At 53.4% G+C, this 19,970-nt stretch overlaps 3 protein-coding genes across 5 annotated transcripts in view; 2 read left to right on the top strand and 1 right to left on the bottom strand.

Moving 5' to 3' along the window:
• Positions 1-2,630: 2,630 nt before the first annotated feature.
• ALKBH2 (alkB homolog 2, alpha-ketoglutarate dependent dioxygenase) lies at positions 2,631-6,132 on the bottom strand. Its single transcript, XM_039724602.1, has 3 exons — positions 5,844-6,132; positions 4,289-4,487; positions 2,631-3,172 (listed from the first exon to the last, which is right to left on the bottom strand). The coding sequence occupies exons 1-3, from the start codon at positions 6,055-6,057 to the stop codon at positions 2,842-2,844; spliced, it is 744 nt and encodes a 247-aa protein (XP_039580536.1). The 5' UTR covers positions 6,058-6,132; the 3' UTR covers positions 2,631-2,841.
• Positions 6,133-6,211: 79 nt separating this feature from the next.
• On the top strand, positions 6,212-11,470 carry UNG (uracil DNA glycosylase). Of its 2 annotated transcripts, XM_039724866.1 has the most exons (8): positions 6,212-6,359; positions 6,934-7,128; positions 7,195-7,290; positions 8,017-8,114; positions 8,464-8,552; positions 8,861-9,039; positions 9,675-9,827; positions 10,347-11,470. In XM_039724866.1, exons 1-7 carry the CDS (start codon positions 6,270-6,272, stop codon positions 9,813-9,815), a joined length of 888 nt encoding a protein of 295 aa, XP_039580800.1. In that variant the 5' UTR covers positions 6,212-6,269; the 3' UTR covers positions 9,816-9,827; positions 10,347-11,470. The 2 variants fall into 2 exon arrangements, with proteins under 2 accessions (XP_039580800.1, XP_039580799.1); XM_039724865.1 differs by lacking the exon at positions 6,212-6,359 and having other exon boundaries at positions 6,799-7,128.
• Positions 11,471-11,742: 272 nt separating this feature from the next.
• ACACB (acetyl-CoA carboxylase beta) overlaps positions 11,743-19,970 on the top strand; it is a 22,245-nt gene continuing 14,017 nt past the window's right edge. For both annotated transcript variants that reach the window (XM_039724264.1, XM_039724263.1), the window contains exons 1-17: positions 11,743-11,899; positions 12,479-12,930; positions 13,606-13,732; positions 14,124-14,262; positions 14,499-14,608; positions 14,771-14,852; positions 15,283-15,381; positions 15,647-15,756; positions 16,009-16,119; positions 16,278-16,487; positions 16,807-16,977; positions 17,210-17,371; positions 17,552-17,715; positions 18,227-18,377; positions 18,453-18,556; positions 19,140-19,221; positions 19,763-19,908. In XM_039724264.1, the coding sequence (XP_039580198.1) occupies positions 12,488-12,930; positions 13,606-13,732; positions 14,124-14,262; positions 14,499-14,608; positions 14,771-14,852; positions 15,283-15,381; positions 15,647-15,756; positions 16,009-16,119; positions 16,278-16,487; positions 16,807-16,977; positions 17,210-17,371; positions 17,552-17,715; positions 18,227-18,377; positions 18,453-18,556; positions 19,140-19,221; positions 19,763-19,908 (2,411 nt within the window). In that variant the 5' untranslated portion in view covers positions 11,743-11,899; positions 12,479-12,487. The remainder of the gene's footprint in view (positions 11,900-12,478; positions 12,931-13,605; positions 13,733-14,123; positions 14,263-14,498; positions 14,609-14,770; positions 14,853-15,282; positions 15,382-15,646; positions 15,757-16,008; positions 16,120-16,277; positions 16,488-16,806; positions 16,978-17,209; positions 17,372-17,551; positions 17,716-18,226; positions 18,378-18,452; positions 18,557-19,139; positions 19,222-19,762; positions 19,909-19,970) is intronic.

Raw genomic sequence — 19,970 nt, 5'->3', positions numbered from 1 at the left:
TTCCAGAGTCTGGAGCACAATTCCTGGCCCAGGTCATGCTCATGGTACAGAAATATTGATAAATCCACTGCTGGACTGGGACCTGGGTCCTGGCTGTGCTGCACGAGCAGTACCTTGGTTTTAATCTGTTTGAATTTACAGAAAACCAAGAAAACAAACAAAAGAAACCCCCTGAAGGATACAAAATGCCAAAAATTTTCTCTGACCATTGAAGGGAGAGCTGACAGAGCTGGAGGAGGAGCCAGCCCTCCCTACTGGGAGCCATCTAAAACCATCACCCACCATCTGCCTCCAGCAGATCTGCCCCTGCACCTCTGAACTGACACCATTTCCAGTGCCAGCTGTGGCTGTCCTGCATTCTCCAGGCTCAGAGCTCTGCCTGGGACTTTTTCCTGGATTTGGGGGGTTTCTCCTGGATTTGGGGGCTCAGCTGAGCAGCCTCTTGGCTTGGTTGTGCTGGAGGAGGGGCAGAGGACACGCACACTAAGGACTAAACCTGGCAGCTGGGAGCAGCAGGTTTTCTTTGCCAAGAGCTGTTTCCCTGGGCTGTGGAATGATTCTGGATCTCCCTCAAGGGCTATCAAGGGGAGGTTGGCCTTTTTTTCTGGCTTTGCTTGGCGGGGAGGAGTAAATGGGCTTGGCTTAACCCTCAGGTGAGAAAGGGAGCAAAGCTCTGGTCCTGAGCTGTGTCAGCTCCTCCCTGTGAGCTGGGGATCTGTGCAGGGCTTTGGGAGCTCATCCTCCTCTCTGAAGGTCACTGGGATCTGTTTTCCACCCAGCCACACCTGTGGAGATCACTGGAATTTGTGCAGGTGTTTGGGAACCACCCTTTGCAGGTGCCAGGGCTCTGTGTTTGCCAGCCCAGCCTCCCTGTGGAGGTCACTGGGATCTGTCTTTCCAGAGGTCACAGAGCTCTGTTTTCCAGCCAAATCTCCCCTCTGGAAGTCACTGGGATCTGTTTTCCAGCCAGACCTCCCCTCTGGCAGGGCTCTGTGCAGCCACAAAGCTCCAGCGCTGGTACTCGTCCCTCCCAAGCTGCCATGGTGGAGAAGATGTTAATAAATTGTAAAGAATTAAGAGCTCCAAGATGATATTTCTGTGTTTGGGTTATTCTTGTCTTATTTTGTGTGTTAATTTAAAAATGTCTGTTCCAGTCCAAGCACTGCACTGCTGTTTGAAGTTGCTTTTTTTTCCACTTCAGGGTATTTTTGTAATTGTACAGTAGCAATAAAAGAACAAACTTGGTAGAAAAATCAGTGTGGGAATGTCTTGAAACAAACACCAAGCTGGGAGCCAAAGGGGTTGAAACAACACTTCATAAGAAAGATTTTCAAGCTCCACAGAGCATCTCAGAGTGGCAGAAGGTGGGAAGTACCAATTCCCAATTCTCTGCACAAGCCTTAATCCCACAGGAATAATTCCACTGGAGGTCAGAGCCCAGCACTGATTCCAGTGGCTGCAGCCAGGTTACACAGGATTTGGTTCCCATTCTCACCCAGAATTTACCATTCCGTGATGGTTTAAGATCTCTTGGGGACTGGACAGAATTCCCTCATTTTCAGCAGGATTCCCTGTGGTGTGGGAGGTGGTGGCTTTCAGGCAGTCAGGAGGGGATCCCTAGGGATAATTATTTAGGAAATACACTCTCAGAGTGACAGTGGAGATGGGACAACCCAGTTCTTCCCCACAAGGGCATTTTTTGCTGCCTGGTTTTTGTACAAAGTACCTGAAGGAGGAAAAACCTTGTGCTTCCTCCTGCAAGAGCAACCTTCCTCAAAAGAAGAGGAATTCAAGCAGACAGGAGTGAACACTCATCCAGCCACACCCTGTCCTCACACCTCAGCACTCCCCTTCTCCATGTCAGGCTCATTTTGCTTTATTTTAATTTAAAAAACCCGAGCAAACCAGAGCTCTTTGACAGAAAGTGCCACCTGCAGAATATCAGCTTTACACGATCACAGCTTGTGGCTCACAGTGTGTATAAACTGCTGCCTCCAGGCTGTGGAGCGTTTCCATCTTCTTGGAACACTGCTCAGATAAAGATCAGCTAAGAAGAAACTTCTTCCTGAGCAAAACAAGGGGAGCTATGGAGCGTTTCCATCTTCTTGGAACACTGCTCAGATAAAGATCAGCTGAGAAGAAACTCCTTCCTGAGCAAAACCAGGGGAGCTACGGAGCGTTTCCATCTTCTTGGAACACTGCTCAGATAAAGATAACTGAGAAGCAACTCCTTCCTGAGCAAAACAAGGGGAGCAGTCAGCAAAAACAGCGATCAGCAGGACCAGAGCAACGTTTCCCAGAGGAAAACCAGATCAGTGGTCAGGCTTCAGCAGCAAAATGACCAAATTCTGTCCATTAGGTGACGGCCTAGCTAAGAAGAAACTCCTTCCTGAGCAAAACAAGGAGAGCTGCTGAGCATTTCCATCTTCTTGGAACACTGCTTGGATAAAGATAACTGAGAAGAAACTTCTTTCTAGCAAAACAAGGGGAGCTACGGAGCGTTTCCATCTTCTTGGAACACTGCTCAGATAAAGATCAGCTGAGAAGAAACTCCTTCCTGAGCAAAACCAGGGGAGCTACGGAGCGTTTCCATCTTCTTGGAACACTGCTCAGATAAAGATCAGCTGAGAAGAAACTCCTTCCTGAGCAAAACAAGGGGAGCAGTCAGCAAAAACAGCGATCAGCAGGACCAGAGCAACGTTTCCCAGAGGAAAACCAGACCAGTGGTCAGGCTTCAGCAGCAAAATGACCAAATTCTGTCCATTAGGTGACGGCCCAGGAGGTGAATCCACAATGCACCTGCTGCAACAGCTGAGCCCACAGCCCCAGCAGGAGCTGAATTCACTTTCCAGCGCCCAAAGGCTGCACGCTGCCGCGCTGGGACGCGGGCAGGACGTTCCTGAAGGTGAGGTTGACCCTGGGGGCCAGCACCCTCCTGCGCGGGGGCAGGCTGTGGTGCCAGTGCAGGTTGGTGGGGTGCCTCATGAGCAGCAGGCTGCCGTGGGCCAGCGCCAGGCTGATCCTGGCGGGGCCCGCAGCCCCCGGCCCGCCCCGGCGGCGGAACACGAAATCCCGGCAGGCCCCGAAGGACACCGAGGCGATGGGGCTGAGGGGAGCCAGCTCCTTCTCGTCGTCACGGTGCTCCCCGATGTGGTCCAGGCCGTCTTTGTACCTGGGGAGTCACTCGGGTTTGGTATTCGTTGTATTTGAAATGATTTATTGTTATTAATTTAATAATGATAATCAAGTTAATATTAGTTATATTTTTATATTGTTGTATAATTATATATAATATAAATATTTAATAATATATAACTATATAATAATCTCATATTATATATATATTATATATAGTATAATATATAGTATATATATTATACTATATATAATATATATTAATATATATTAATATATTATGTATAAAGATATTAATATACGATATATAAAAATATAAATTTATAATATATAATGTTATAATAAATATTTAATAATATATAATTATATAATAATATATACCATGTATGATAATATAGATGTATTATATTATATTTAATTTTATATTATATTATATATATTTATAAAATAAATATATAAAGTATATAAATATATATGAATATATGTATGTATTCACATATAAAAAATTCATACATGATACATAAAAAGATTATAATATATTATATATTTTATATATTAAATATATATTTAATATATTTTATATATTAAATATATATTTAATATATAATATATTAAATATATATTTAATATATATAATATATTAAATATATATTTAATGATATATAATTATATAATGATATCTATAATGTATAATAATATATGTGTATTATATTATATTTAAGTTTATCTTTTATTTTATATATATTTATATTTTATATATGTATATATATGTATATTTCCTGGGTTTATATTTCTATAAATATTTTATATAAAATTAATATAACCCTAACCCTAAACTTTTACTTAGTTTAAACTTAGCGTAAACTTAGTTTACACTTAGTTTTGCCTAGTTTACACTTAGTTTCACCTGGTTTACATTTAGTGTTACCTAGTTTACCCTTAGTGTCTCTGCTTTAAACCACAAATCCACATTCCTCCTTCCAGCACTTAAGTTTGGAAGCCTTTTCTAAGGTCTTAAATCCTATGTTTAATTCAAGCTTTATCTCACAGGCCTAAAGCCCTGACAGCTCCCTGCATTTCAGATTCCCACACATAAATCTGGGGTTTTTTTGTTCCATTTGAAGCAGAAGCTGCTGCTGGGGAGGGGCTGTACCTGTTGATGAGGACGAAGTTGAAGGAGTGTCCCGTCTCGGCGGTGACGCGCTCCCGGATCCGCGTCAGCACCGGGATCCAGGGCTTGGGCTGGAACGTGACCCCAGAGTAGGTGTAGGACAAGCCAGGGTCCCCGTAGGTCACCTTCTTCCTGGGAATCTTGTGCCACGTGCCAAACACCTGCAGCTTTGTCGCCTCATCTGCGGGGAAGGAGCAAACCCAGGTTCGTGTTTGTGAAAAAACGTGTGTTTTGTGATTGGCTTTTTGCAAGTATTCAAATGAATGTGTTAGAAAGTTATGGTGTATTAACACTTTAACGGGGTGGGAAATGTAGTTTCATAGTTGAAAGGTAACTTTTGTAGTTAAAATAGGAACTGTGTATGTGGAATGTTTTCTTTTTAGAAAGGAATGAGGTGCTCGGCTGCAGGATGCCTAAATCTTTCAGAGAAAGAGAATTTATTGCTCTTTTATCAGGAGAAATGAACTTCTTCCTGCTGGTTCAGTCAAAAAGACGCTGTTAGGATTAAGAGAAGAAGTTGATGATGAACAGACAAAATCCTTTATTTGAAATGAATTTATGCATCACGTATGAAGTATATGAATATGCAGCAGGCTATCATTTTTAAGGGTTAATCCTCTCTTAATGGGTGTCCTTTTTCAGGCTTGTGTTGCCCAGAAAAAGGTACCTGGAGGCAGTATCTCTTTGTTTTTATTGTCTCATGTTGTCCTAATCTCAATTGTTCAAATTTTATTACTCTAATTATATTACTATTGTTTTAACCATTTTATTACGATTGAACTATCTCTTAATGGGTGTCATTTTTCAGGCTTGTGTTGCCCAGAAAAAGGTACCTGGAGGCAGTATCTCTTTGTTTTTATTGTCTCATGTTGTCCTAATCTCAATTGTTCAAATTTTATTACTCTAATTATATTACTATTGTTTTAACCATTTTATTACGATTGAACTTTAAAAAAATTTTACAAACAAGTGATTGGCGTTTTTCACAGTATTGTCTCTGCACACTCCAATATTCTCCTGGATCTGCAGCTCCTGGGAATGCCCAAACAGGAATGAGGGTGCTCGGGTCAACCCAAAAGCTGCCATCCCTGTCCCCAGGGTTTGTGTCCCTCTTGTCCTCGCCCTCCAACGGGACGAGCAGCATTCCCATCACATCCCTCCAGCAAATTACAGCCACCACTCCAGGATTATCCCTTAACAAACACTTCCAGCTCATCCCCTTCACTGGGAAGGGGATGTAGAGGGGAGTACAGCTGGACACAGACAGACTGAGGCCCCTCACACACTGCACCTCCAGCAAATTGCAGCCACCACTCCAGGATTATCCCTTACAAACCCTTCCAGCTCATCCCCTTCACTGGGAAGGGGATGTAGAGGGGAGTACAGCTGGACACAGACAGACTGAGGCAGGGAGGGACAGGGGTGTCACCCAGGTCCCCTCCTGCCCAAGCACGGTGTCCAAGAGCGCGGTCCAGGCCCGTCGGGAGGCCTCGGGAGCCTGCCCGAGCTGCAGCACCCTGCCAGGGCAGGAATGTACCTTCGAAATACTCCACCTCCCTCTCCAGCTGCTGGAAGATCTCGTCCGCCTCGGCCTTGCCGAAGAGGATGCGGTAATCACAGCAGAGCCCCTCGGCGCGGATCTCCCGCGGCGGCGGCCGCTCCGGGCCGGGCTTCTCCAGCCGCGGCCTCTTCCCACCACTACCTCCATCCTCCTGCTGCCCGCGGGGCAGTTTAACCACGAACCTGTCCATGGGCGGACGCGGCACCGGGAGCGACGCCCGGCAGGAACGGGAGCCGCGATCCCGCGGGAAACGGGACAGCGCAAACCCCGCCCCCTCCCCAGCTGGCCACGCCTCCCAGCGCACGCGCGCGGTTTTGGCGCCAAATCCGAGTCCCGCCCCCCCGCCCGTCCCGCGCCGCCGCCGCCCCTCACTCAGCCCCGGCCGCCCGCGCCGCCGCAGCCATGATCGGGCAGAGGACGCTGCACTCCTTCTTCAGCCCCGCGCCGGCCAAGAAGCGCGGCCGCTCCCCCGAGCCGGGCGGCGATTCTGAGGTAGCGATCGGGGGCTGAGGGAGCCCGCGGCTCCGGAGGAGGGGAGAGGGGAGGGAGGAGAGGGCTCTGCCGGCGGCACGGGCCTGCCCGGCGCTGGGTGTGTGGGAGGGGGCCGGGGGGCGCCGCCGGCCTTTTCTGAGGGGAGCTGGGGGGGGAAACAATTTCCAAACTCCCGCGCGGCTCCACGCGTGGCTGAGCTGCCAATCAAGCGGGCACGCTCCGCTGCCGCCCAATGGGCGCTGATTCCCTCCGTGACGTCACAGTTGCTAGGTGAAAACCTCCCCTCCATCCGCGGCGAGCCAATGAGGAAAACCGAGCGTTTTTCCCGCTGGCCAATAGCGAGCGGGCGTTTGTGCTCGCTGCTGCGGGCGGCCAATGGGGGCGCGTTTTGTGTTTTGCCGCGGAACGGCCGCGTGCGGCGGGGCCGCCCCTTTGGGCGGGACCTTGTGCAGCCATGGCCGGGCCTTGTGCAGCCATGGCCGGTGCCGCCGTGACCGCGCTGCATTCCCGCCCCGGGCTGCGGCCGCTGCCCTCCCGCACGCTCCGCAGCCCCCCCGCTTCCCGCTGCTTGCAGGCCAGCGCCGCCAAGAAGGCGAAGGAAGGCGGCGATGGAGCGGGCCCGGCGCTGAGCGCGGAGCAGCAGGAGCGCATCCGCAGGAACAAGGAGGCGGCGCGGCGGCTGCTGGCCGAGCGGAACGTGCCCCCGGGCTTCGGCGACAGCTGGCGGCGGCAGCTGGCCGGGGAGTTCTCCAAGCCCTACTTCGTGGAGGTGAGCAGCATCCCCCGAGCCCCCCGCCCCCGCTGAGCCCCCGCTGAGCCCCCGCTGTCCCCGCAGCTGATGGCGTTCGTGGCCGAGGAGAGGAAGCGCTACACGGTGTATCCGCCCCCCGAGCAGGTCTTCACCTGGACGCAGATGTGCGACATCTGGGATGTGAGTAGAGGGGGTCTCCGAGCTGCTCCCCGGAGTTTAAAACCCTGAAGGTGCAGGATGGATGCACAGACACCTTCCTTTAGCGTTTGGTCCCTTAAACTTGGATCCCATGGGGTGTGGATGCTGTTGTTTGGTTCACTTAACTCATAAATCCAGCCTTGCTTTTCATGTCTGATAACAAGCTGTGATTTTATTCTTTTATTACCCTCACAAGCCACAGAACTTCCTCTGATCCTTTTGATCTTTTTTCTGGTGTTAACAGCTTAACCGAGTTCATGGTTCTTTCATCTTGTACATCTCTTGTTCTTTTAATTGATCAGTAAAGGACTGTTATTAAAAGAAAATAAGACAGCACAAGGTAATGTTATTTCCAATAAAACCTGTCAAAAACATCACAGCAAGTGTGGCATAAAGCTGAAATAGGATGAACCTTACTTGGAAAATAACAAGGTGTTTTCTTATGACTGTGAAAATGTTGGTCTACTGCGAATTATATTAGTTATATTCATTATTTTGGCAGCAAAGCCATAGGGATATTAATCCTTAGTGTTAGCTGGGCTCTGTGCTCTTTAACAATGAGATATCTGGGATTTAACTTCTTGGAGGGGTTGGTTTGTGGCATTTTTTGTCTCTATTTTAGGATAAAGCTCATTTATAAGCCTTTTTTTCCTCACTGTGGGAAATAATACTGATTACAATTCAGTGCTAACCAAGGTCTGCTTTCAGGTAAAGGTTGTTATTTTGGGACAAGACCCATACCATGGACCTAAGCAAGCTCATGGGCTCTGTTTCAGTGTCCAGAAACCTGTTCCACCTCCCCCCAGGTATGAAAATTTGCAAATTCCCTTTTGTTCCTTAATTATTTGCAGTTCTTTGGTGCTCAGGGCTGGGAAAATTGATGTGAAATGGTTTGCAACTACTTAAATTTAAGTTGTGCATCACCTGGAAGGATAATTCTGTGCAGTTTTGGTGATACTCTGGATGCAAATTTAATTTCCAGTCTCATTAAAGCTTCCAGGCAGACACAGAGTCCCTGCTGCCTTGCCTCTGCAAATGCAAATTATTATCTTAAATAATAAGATCAAAATCAATGCTTTTCTTGCCTGCTTTGAAGAGCAATAAGTGGTGCTGCTTGCTCTTGTATTAAAAATCTTCTTCGGGTTTGGTTTGCAGCTTGGAGAATATTTACAAGGAGCTCTCTGAGGACATTGAGGGCTTCACCCACCCTGGCCATGGGGACCTGACGGGCTGGGCCAAGCAAGGTGAGCTCAGAGACACTCAGTGATGTGCCCCCTGTGGAGCAGGAAAGAATCTTACCTGAAAACCAGCCCTGTGGTTGGAAGTGATCCACCTGTAGGAGAGAAAATCACTTCTGAGCGCCTTGAAATGAAAACTTGCTTCAGCAGAAAAAAAAGAAGTTTGAATCCCAGAATAGTTTGGGTTGGAAAGGAGGTTAAGGCTTATCCAAGGGACACCTTCCACTATGCCAGGTTGCTCAGAGCTCCATCCAGGAGCAGTGCAGGGCTGGATTAACCCTCGTTTCACCCTCTGGATGTGCTTTGTTTGCCAGGGGTGCTCCTGCTCAACGCGGTGCTGACGGTCCGGGCTCACCAGGCCACGTCCCACAAGGAGAGGGGCTGGGAGCAGTTCACAGATGCTGTGGTGTCCTGGCTCAACAAGAACCTGCACGGGCTGGTCTTCATGCTCTGGGGAGCCTATGCCCAGAGGAAAGGCAGCTCCATCGACAGGGTACACCTCCTTCTCCTCAGCCCTTCCCTCTCCCTGGCTTTTCCCTCGGTTTGGTGGACACTAGAGGGCACTTCCCTTACAGAACTGGGAATTTTCCCTGCCTGAACTCTGTCAGATTGAGTTCTGCTCCAGCTTAGCCTTTGCCAGAATTAAGCAAGAAAAGTGAAGCAACTGTAAGCTGTTGTCAGCAGTGTCTTGCAAGGACAGAGCTGTTCTTCCTAGTGAGGGCTCATGAATCAATGTGAAATCTGCTGGTGGCATGACAGCAATTGGGAAATGCCAGGGCATTTATGTCTTTGCTTAGTGGGACAGAAGTCTTGGTCCTTGTGGCTGGTTCTTTGGGTCTCAGGCTGGTGCAGGAGCAGGAATTGGGGTAAATCACACCTGCCCTGAGGCAGGAGGAGCAGGAATGGGGGTAAATCAACTGCACAGGAGCAGGAGGAGCAGGAATGGGATTAAATCAACTGCCCTAGAACAGGAATTGGGGGTAAATCACACCTGCCCTGGAGCAGGAATGGGGGTAAATCACCTGCCCTGGGGTTGGAGGAGCAGGAATGGGGACAAATCACCTGCCCTGGAGCAGGAACAGCCCAAACCCTGCAAATCTAACAAGTGGCTTCCTCTGCTGTCCCCAGAAGCGTCACCACGTCCTGCAGACGGTTCATCCCTCACCCCTCTCTGTCAACAGAGGGTTTTTTGGCTGCCGGCACTTCTCCAAGACTAATGAATTCCTCAAGAAGTCTGGGAAGAAGCCCATCGACTGGAAAGCACTCTGAGCTGGGGCTGAGGCTCAGGAGGGGGTGTAAGGGGAGATCACACCTGCCCTGGGGCAGGAGGAGCAGGAATGGGGGTAAATCACACCTGCCCTGGGGCAGGAGGAGCAGGAATGGGGGTAAATCACACCTGCCCTGAGGCAGGAGGAGCAGGAATGGGGGTAAATCAAGTGCACAGGAGCAGGAGGAGCAGGAATGGGATTAAATCAACTGCCCTAGAACAGGAATTGGGGGTAAATCACACCTGCCCTGGAGCAGGAATGGGGGTAAATCACCTGCCCTGGGGTTGGAGGAGCAGGAATGGGGACAAATCACCTGCCCTGGAGCAGGAACAGCCCAAACCCTGCAAATCTAACAAGTGGCTTCCTCTGCTGTCCCCAGAAGCGTCACCACGTCCTGCAGACGGTTCATCCCTCACCCCTCTCTGTCAACAGAGGGTTTTTTGGCTGCCGGCACTTCTCCAAGACTAATGAATTCCTCAAGAAGTCTGGGAAGAAGCCCATCGACTGGAAAGCACTCTGAGCTGGGGCTGAGGCTTGGAGCAGCCCCTGGGCCAGGGCTTGGGGCATTTCTGAGAAACTCCTGCTGACCTGAGGGTTGTTCTTTGGTTGTTGATCAATGAGCAAATGACCAAACTTTCAGAGATGGTTATATTTTTGTTTTAAATGTTTATTTTTCAACAGCGTGTTTGATGGACAGCTCTGCTGCTGGAACAGATCTTAGCCTGGTTTGAAGCAAAAAAAGACCCCAAGCACCAGAGTTCTGTATTAATTTGTGCTTGTTGTGGCAGTGGGAATTTATTTTCAGATTCTGGTGAAGGGATGCCAGTTCTTACTGAGCTGCTCAGCTTTTGTGCATGCTCTGCTGCCTCCTTCCCAAAAAATCCAGTTTGCCTATTTTGGGGAAGTGGAGCTATCTCCATGGGAGGAAAAGGCTTTTGGTTTTAGCTTTTTGCTACAGATTTATTACAAAAATAGCTTCTCAAGGCTGTAAAGAAAATACAGGGTCAGGAGTGTTGCTTGGTGTATCCATGATCTCAAGATTTTGGGATAAATCCTCCCTTCAGCCACAGGGAGGCTGTGACCAAGACCCTTGGTAATGCTTTTGAATTTTTTGTTGGCATTTAGACAGGAAAATCAAAAGGTTTTAGGTTCTTCCTGGGTGTGGGATCACCTGGGTGACAGGTGAGCTGTGCTGACCAAGGACCTGGGGGTACTTGCTGATGGCAGCAGCGAAGGTTTCTTCATTAACACCTCCCAATTAATGGAGTGATAGTTGCAAATTACTTCAGATCTTTTTAAGATCTTAAAAGAGGGAACTTTGTGCTTTGCCACCTTGGGAGCAAATTAAAGTTTCCACTTACTGTTGGCAATAATTGTTAGGATTTCCAGGAGGAAGAGGTGTTGACTTCATACTCCTGGGTCTCCAGCCTATCTTTGACATTGTAATTCCTTTAATGGAAGTGAAAAGCCTTTTTTATTTTTCTCCTTGGAAATTAACCAGTTTTTGTAGAATATCCTTGTAACCCTTCTTCTGGTGTTCTCTCTGAGTTAACACTATCACCAGTGAGTTTATACTGTCTGTGCCCTTGCTGTATATGTTGTTTGCTTGGTTTTTTTTTCCCAGTCTGTTTTTTAAAATAAAAATGACTTTGTTTACATGCTCTTGCATTGATATTTTAACACAGGGAGGGAGGGGGGTGGAATGGGGAGTCCCTTTTCCCCCCAGGGAGCCAAACCCAGCAGCATGTCCTTGTCCTCGTCCCCGTGACCAGGCACAGGGCCAGGGCACCTTTGTCCCCCAAGGATCGGGTGTCCCCCTCCCTCCTTCCACCCTCATCTCCCGCAGAAGTTTTCCAGACACGTTAGCAGAGAAATATTTGTGCTTGACGTGACCATCACGTGTGAGACCCGACTGGAACGGGCCGGGGGGGGGCCCGTGCTTCCCTTGGGGGCGGCCCTGGCACGGCGTGGGCTCCGGCCCGGGAGCGGGGAGGGACAGATGGACACACGGAGTGACCGCTGGCACCGGAGCGACCTGGGAGCCCGGCGTGACCGGCGGGGTCGGGCACGGGGCTGGTAGCCATGGTGAGGGGGCGAGGGCTGAGGGGAGGGTCAGGGGCTGAGGGGGCGAGGGCTGAGGGGAAGGTGAGGGCTGAGGGGGTGAGGGCTGAGGGGACAGTGAGGGCTGAGGGGAAGGTGAGGGCTGAGGAGAGAGTCAGGGGCTGAGGGGACGGTTGAGGGCTGAGGGGAAGGTGAGGGCTGAGGGGGTGAGGGCTGAGGGGACAGTGAGGGCTGAGGGGAAGGTGAGGGCTGAGGGGAAGGTGAGGGGCTGAGGGGACAGTGAGGGCTGATCTGAAGGTGAGGGGCCGAGGAGGCCGTGCCGCTTTCCCCTCACCCCCATCTCTGTCGGGGATAATCGACCGCACTTGCCGCGGTTCGGGGGTCCCCGTTGAACCCCCCGCGGTGTGAGGGCCGCCATCCTGAGGGTGCTGTGAGGGCCGGGCAGGCGAGGCCGTGTCACCCCCCCGGGCTCCTCACGGAGCAGCGAAAACAGCTCCGGCTGAGGGCGGCCGGCCCCGGGCGCTGCGGTGCTGCAGCTCTGGGGACGGGGCCGTGCTTTCAGCGGCACAGCCGTGACCGGGGTGGGTGCTCCGTGTCCCCCAGGGCCCGTGAATGCTGCCGGCTGCGCTGCTCCTGCTCGCTGTGCTGCTGCTCGTTTGGGCTAAAATGTCCAGCTCGCGGTGCGAGCAGGAGAAGGAGCCGGAGGAGAGCCCCGCGGGGCCGCCCCCCGCAGCCGGGCCCCCGGTGCGGCAGAGCCCCGCGGGCCGGCAGAGCCCCCCGGGCCGGCAGAGCCCCCCGGGCCGGCAGCCGCCGCCGCGGGCCGGGCGGGCGGGCGCGGAGCAGGAGCAGCTCGCCGTGTACAACCCCGCGGCGCTGCGCCGCCCGGCCCTCGCCAAGTTCGTGCTGGGCTCCTTCGACGACAACTCCTCCGATGATGAGCTGATGGCCACGGCCTTCAGGGTGGGCCGGCGGCGCAGCAGCCTGGCCGGGGTGGTGGGCACCGTCCCCGAGCCCCCCACCGTGAGCGCCCTTCTGGAGTCCAGCGCCGGTATCAGGTAGGGACGGCAAGCCCCGATGGCCAGAGCACGGCGGGGAAGGGATGTCCCGGTTAGGGAGGGCGGGTGCTTGTGGTGGGTGCATTGCTGTTGGTAAAATTGGGGTGCACACGTGCTGGTGCTCCTCGGAACCCCAAGGTGACATCCCAAATCCTGCTCCCTTTGAAGGGGCAGAACCAGTGTCCTTGGCTGTGCCACCTGCATGAGAGTGGAAAGAACCAGGGCAGGGGGTGCCCCCCAAAATCCCTACTTTGGATGTGGGGCAGCTCACTCCCTGCTGGCTGCACCGGGCAGCTCCCATGGGAGCACAGCTGATATCCAGAAGAAACAAGTTGGAAGCCAAATGCTGCTGCCTGCCTCCTCCAGCTGCTCTGCTCTGGCTAAAAATAACAAACCTTTGGCTGCAGAGACGTGCTGTGACACTCGACAGCCCGATGGTGGCTCTTGCCACGCTGGGTTTGAGGTGGTGCTGCCAGCAGTATCCCTGTTGCTCTTCCATCCTTCCATAAATAAGGAATTTCCTTATGTCCTGCCTGAGTCACATTGTAGATATGCTTGGTGACCTTTGCAGGACAGGCTTTGCTGGGCTTTGGAGCTGGGGGAGGGCTCACTGGAGTGGCTCTGGGCTCTCTGGGTGGCTCTGGGCCCAGTGACAGCCACTACATCCCACCACAGGCCCAGCATGTCAGGGCCGAACCTGGCGAAGAGGAACCACAGGAAGATGGACCTGCAGCGGGATTTTTCCGTTGCCTCCCCAGCCGAGTTTGTCACCCGCTTTGGGGGCAACCGTGTCATCGAGAAGGTCTGTCCCCACACGCCTCTGCTTGTGCCTGGCTGGGGGGTCACTGCTTCTTGCAGGGACATCTTTGAGCACTGCCCAAATGTCCTGTGTCTGCCAGGCTTGGAGCAATGGCAGCCCAGAGCTGTTCATTCCATGGCTTCACTCGCTCTCATGGGCTGGGAGGGGGAACCCCACGCAGCAGCTTTGCACAAACAATGGCCAAAATCCCATCCTTGCTCATCCCCAGTGCCAGACATTGGCGATGTTGTTGAGGAGTCTCATGCTCTGCTGGGCTGTACAACCAGCTGCATCCTCCCTGCTTTTCTCCACACCCATCCCTCGCCCCTGCGCTGCCATCCCTCGGGGTAGCAAGGACAGGGTTCACCCTGCCACCCCTGTCCCTCTCCCCCAGGTCCTCATTGCCAACAATGGCATTGCTGCTGTGAAGTGCATGCGCTCCATCCGCCGCTGGGCCTACGAGATGTTCCGCAACGAGCGTGCCATTCGCTTCGTGGTCATGGTCACCCCCGAGGACCTCAAGGCTAACGCAGGTAATTCCTGAAAATATCGCAAAAAGGAAGTTCCCGACCTGGGGCTGAGCTGGGGCAGCCCTTTCCTGCCTGCCACGTGAATGCTCTGCACAGCCTGGAGTCAGACAGTTCACTCCTGCGCAGCCAAATCCAGAAGTAAATAATTTTCCCCTGCTCCAACTTCCCCGGGATGGAGGATTTGGGAAGCGGTGCTACTCAGGGATCTGGCTCCCAGCACTCCCTGTGCTCTCTTGTAGAGTACATCAAGATGGCAGATCACTATGTGCCTGTCCCTGGAGGGACAAACAACAACAACTACGCCAACGTGGAGCTGATCGTGGACATTTCCAAACGGATCCCAGTCCAGGTAGTGGCCATTTGTGTGTCTCCCACCTCCTTGCCAAGGGCAGTTCCTGGGCAGAGGGGACACCCCAAAAGGGGGTGATGTCCCTGTGTGCTGAGGAGCTGGGCATGGTGGGAGATGCCAGCACAGGGATAACAATCCCACTGCTGCTTCTCCTTGTGCCAGGCGGTGTGGGCTGGCTGGGGACACGCCTCAGAGAACCACAAGCTGCCAGAGCTGCTGCAGAAAAATGGGATAGCTTTCCTAGGTAAGGTCTCACTGCTTCTCCATGCTGGCTGTTGGGCTGGTGTGTGCACTCACAGTCACTGCCAGGGACACTGCACTGGGAATGCCCCTTCGGTGCTTCTGGTATGTCCAACCCATGGAGTGGCATCAGGCTGGTTTCCTGGGACAGGAATTCCCAGGACTCCCAGCAATCCTGCTGTTTTTAGGTTTTCTCTGTAATGTTCAGGCTGATGCAGTGCTCACAGAGGAACATTGGGTAGGAGCAGACCTTGTGGGATTGCCAGCCTGAGCTACCCAGGGAGAAGGGTTGAGTTTTGTCCTGAGCTGGGCAGTAGGTCTGGGGAGGTTCCTGCATCCCCAGTTCTTGCAGAAGGCTGATGGGGCTGACTTAGTGATGTGGGGATGGGCTGGTGGGTTGGGCACCCCCTCAGCCCTTCTCTCCCTTTCCAAAGGTCCCCCCAGTGATGCCATGTGGGCGCTGGGGGACAAAGTCGCCTCCACCATCGTGGCTCAGACCCTGGAGATCCCCACACTGCCATGGAGTGGGAGTGGTGAGTGCCTCCTCACACTCTCCCTGCTCCCCTCCTCCCTGCCTCTCCTTCCTCCCCAAACAAGCACCAGGATTGGGGTCCTTGGTCCATCTGGCCACACATATTGGGGACCTCACTGCAGCAGCTGATTTGGGCAGGGGGATTTTGGAGATGGAGTGCATGGAAACAAGGGAAATGATGGAATCCTCAGCTCCTTGGGCACACCCAGCATGCCACCCCAGCTGTGCCACCCTGGTGGTGACCACAGCCCTGGCCATATCTGCAGGTCTGGTGGCTCAGTGGTCTGAGGAGGACCAGAATCATCAGCAGGCCATCAGCATCCCCCTGGAGACGTACGCGCAGGGCTGCGTGAAGGACGTGGAGGAAGGCCTGGAGGTAAAGCTGAGCCTGTAGGCAGCTGCTTATCTCCTGCCTGCCATGATTCCTCCTCAGAGCCTGCCTGCCCTGGCCCTTCTGGCCTCCCAGCACACACCACACACACACAAGGCTGTGCCAGCAGCAGTTTGTCCCACTGAATGAATGTCACTTGGGATAATCCTGCTCAGGGATGCCTGGAATTGTGTGGGCTGTCAGGGTGGTGTGCTGGGGTCCAAAGCACTACAGTCACCCCAGCCCTGACCCTCTCAGGTGGCCATGAGGATCGGCTACCCCCTGATGATCAAGGCAGCAGAAGGTGGCGGGGGCAAAGGCATCCGAAAAGTGGAGGCAGCAGAGGAATTCAGTGCCTGTTTCCGGCAGGTGAGAGGTGTCTGGAACCCCCATCCCTGTTCCTGTCCCATCCCGGCAGGGTCCTGCTCCCACCCGGGGCACCTCCCACTTTGTGCCGCAGCTCTGCCTCCCTCCTGGGATGAATTTCGGGGGGCGATGCCAGAGCACGACCCTCTCCCCCACCGCAGGTGCAGGCGGAGGCGCCCGGATCCCCCATTTTCCTGATGCAGCTGGCGCAGCACGCGCGGCACCTGGAGGTGCAGGTCCTGGCAGATGAGTACGGCAGCGCCATCTCCCTCTTCAGCCGGGACTGCTCCATCCAGCGCCGCCACCAGAAGATCATCGAGGAGGCACCCGCCACCATCGCTGCCCCCGCTGTCACCGAGATGATGGAGAAGGTGGGTGGCCTGATCTAGGGACAGCACGAGGTTTTAGTGGGAAACTGGGCTGGGTTTATTGGGGTTTTAAGGAGGGGAGGGACCCCTGAGCTGAGCAGGGCTCCCTGTCCAGGGTGGTCGGGCACAGGAACAGCCTCCCCAGGGAAGCGATCACAGCTCTAAGTGTGCCAGAGTCCAGGGAGCGTTTGGACTTCCAGGCACGCGGTGGGGTTTTGGGGGTGTCCTCTGCACAAGCAGGAGCTGGATGCCGATCCTGCGGGTCCCTTCCAAGGCAGGATACCCATGATTCCATGACCCAGCGGTTTTCCCTCTCCCGCAGTGCGCTGTCCGCCTGGCCCAGATGGTTGGGTACGTCAGCGCAGGCACCGTGGAGTATCTGTACGGGGAGGACGGGAGCTTCCACTTCCTGGAGCTGAACCCGCGGCTGCAGGTGGAGCACCCGTGCACGGAGATGGTGGCGGACGTGAACCTCCCGGCTGCCCAGCTGCAGGTACCTGCCCGCACGGCTCACTCCGGGGGTGTTAGAGGAGGCCGTTTGGGCATTTAGGGAGGAGCACTGGGCTGGAGCCTGGCAGAGGGAAGCTGCGCCATATCCCAGCATGGAGGGTGCAGGTGACAGAGGTGTGGCAGCTTTCCTTCTGCTCTGGCTTCCCACTGGGAGCTCTCCATTCACTCTCTGTCAGTGTCTCCCTGACAGCTCAGGCCTTTTGTCTCTCCTGCAGATTGCAATGGGCATCCCCTTGCACAGGATAAAGGACATCCGGGTGCTGTATGGGGAGAGCCCCTGGGGGGACACCCCCATCTGCTTCCAGAGCCCCTCCAACCCCCCCGTGCCCAGGGGCCACGTCATTGCTGCCCGGATCACCAGCGAGAACCCCGAGGAGGTGAGCTGGGGTCGGGGTGGGGACAAGGGGACTCTGCCACCTGTGGGGTTGAACTGGGCATGGTCCTCCCCAGCCAGACAATGTTCATGGGATCGGTGCAGTCCATGGGGGTTTCCCTTCCCTGTCTTGCTGCACGAGTCTCAATCCTGGTTCCTCCATCTCTGCTCTGCTTTGGCTCAGGGTTTCAAGCCCAGCTCGGGGACGGTGCAGGAGCTGAACTTCCGCAGCAGCAAGAACGTCTGGGGGTACTTCAGCGTGGCAGCAGCTGGGGGGCTGCATGAATTTGCTGATTCCCAGTTTGGACACTGCTTCTCCTGGGGAGAGAACCGGGAGGAGGCCACCTCGTGAGTGTGGCGGGATGAGTTGGCGGGCGTGTGTCCTTGGGAAGAGTCACAGTTGGTGTGTGAGCTGGGGAAAGTGGTTTTTATCTGACAGGACCAGAAAGGTGCTGCTGTGCTAAGCACCTGGCTGTTTGGCCAAAGCCAGAATTTTTTGGACTGTGGTGGTGCTGTGGCTCCAGTTCATCCACCTGATCCTCAAGGACATGTTGAAGTCATCTGCTGAGCATTGCTTAGTGCCCATGAGCAGCAGTGTCCATCAGGAACTGAGCAGCAGTTTCATGGACAGGCTGATGGGGCTTGGAGTAACTTGATCTAGTGGAAGGCATCCCTGCCCATGGCAGGGGGTGGAACAAGAGAATTTTTAAGGTCATTTCCACCCCAAACCATGCAGTGATTATAAAGGTGCTGGGGGCTCAGGAGCTTGTTGCCCTATGCCCTGAAGCTCCCCAGTCCCCTCTGCTGGGAGCCAAGTGCCACCTTCTCCGTCATTAATGAAGGGCTTTTCTCCTAAAAGGAACATGGTGGTGGCCCTGAAGGAGCTGTCTATCCGTGGGGATTTCCGGACCACGGTGGAGTACCTGATCAAGCTGCTGGAGACAGAGAGCTTCCAGAACAACGAGATACACACGGGCTGGCTGGACCACCTGATAGCTGAGAAAGTGCAGGTGGGGGTGATGCCCTGGGTCACCACTCCCCTTCCTTGGGGTAGGACCCAAACTCTGTTGTTTTTGCCCCCACAGGCAGAGAAGCCAGACACGATGCTGGGGGTTGTGTGTGGTGCCCTGAACGTGGCAGATGCTGCTTTCAGAACGTGCATGACTGACTTCCTGCACACGCTGGAGAGGTGCGGAGTGGGGGCTGCCCAGGGGGGGCTCAGTCATGAGGGAGGCACCTTCCACCAGATCAGGTTGCTCCAAGCCTCATCCAGCCTGGCCTTGAGAAATTCCAGGATTGGGGCAGCCACAATGGAGACCTGAGTGTTGTTCTTCTGGGACATCTTCCTTCCCATTTTGCTTTGCAAATTCAGTGACAGTAGTACTGTGACAGGCAGGGACAGGGGTATCTGGATCCTCAGCTATCAACTTTGTCTGGACAGTAGGAAAGGCTTCCCATGACTGGGAAAACAGCTTTCAAGGGGAAGTGGCTTGGCTGTGCAGTTTGCTTTTGTTATTGAATATCAAGGTTATTCCTCCAGCCTTGGAGGACTCCCAGGGCTCTCCCATGTGCCTTATCTGAGTGTTTTCCCAGTGCCTGGCCTCCCTCCAGTTCTGGCTGTGCATGGCACTCATGTGGGTCACTTAAAGCTAACACTTGTCCCCTCTGGTCACCATTGTGCCCTCCCACCAGGACTGGGAGCACTGCTGACATCCCACATGCTTGGAGAGGCTGGGAATGCCCTGGGGCCTGATCCCTCCATTGTGTTTCAGGGGCCAGGTGCTGCCAGCAGCCTCTCTGCTGAACATCGTTGATGTGGAGCTCCTCTACGAGGGTGTGAAGTACATTCTGCAGGTGAGGGCAGGGCTGTGCTTCCCCCAAACCAGCCACAGTGCTTCTCAAGGGGTCGGGGACATGCTTCTGTCCCAGGGGAGAAAACTGAAATAAATACAAAGCTGTCCTTTAAAAATGGGCAACATAAAAATGAGGTCAATAACCTCATAACCTTAATAACCTCGTTTTAACCTGACAGACATTTTCATGCACCCTGTTGCCCTGAATTTATTAAGGGACTTAATTTTCTTGCTTTTAAACCAAATTAGTTGGACTTCATGCAAAACTCCTTACTCACGATGAAAGTGGCAGGTGAGCCATGTGTTGCACCAGCTGTGGGCTGTGAGTTAAACCAGCTCTGGGCTGTGAGTTGAGTTAAACCAGCTCTGGGCAGAGTTGAACAGCTCCTCGGTGCAGCCTGAGGTTGTGCCTCCTGCCTTCCCATCACAGCCCCATTCCTTGGCAGCAGCCATTGCACTGAGCATGGGGAGGTGCCCCCCCAGCCCCCAGCCTGGCTGTTCAGTGTGTTTTGGGGTTGTCTGAGGGTGTCCCCTGCCCACAGGTGGCCCGCCAGTCGCTGACCACCTACGTGGTCATCATGAACCGCACGCACATCGAGATCGACGTGCACCGGCTCAACGACGGGGGCCTGCTGCTCTCCTACGACGGCTGCAGCTACACCACCTACATGAAAGAGGAGATCGACAGGTACCCCCTGCCAGGACCCCCGTCCCCCCTCCCCGATGGCCACCAGCTGGCTGGTGACACCC

The sequence above is a fragment of the Passer montanus genome, unplaced genomic scaffold (genome assembly GCF_014805655.1).
Source record: "Passer montanus isolate IOZ18808 unplaced genomic scaffold, ASM1480565v1 scaffold53, whole genome shotgun sequence".
NCBI lineage: Eukaryota > Metazoa > Chordata > Aves > Passeriformes > Passeridae > Passer > Passer montanus.
This window is presented reverse-complemented; position numbering and strand designations above follow the sequence as displayed.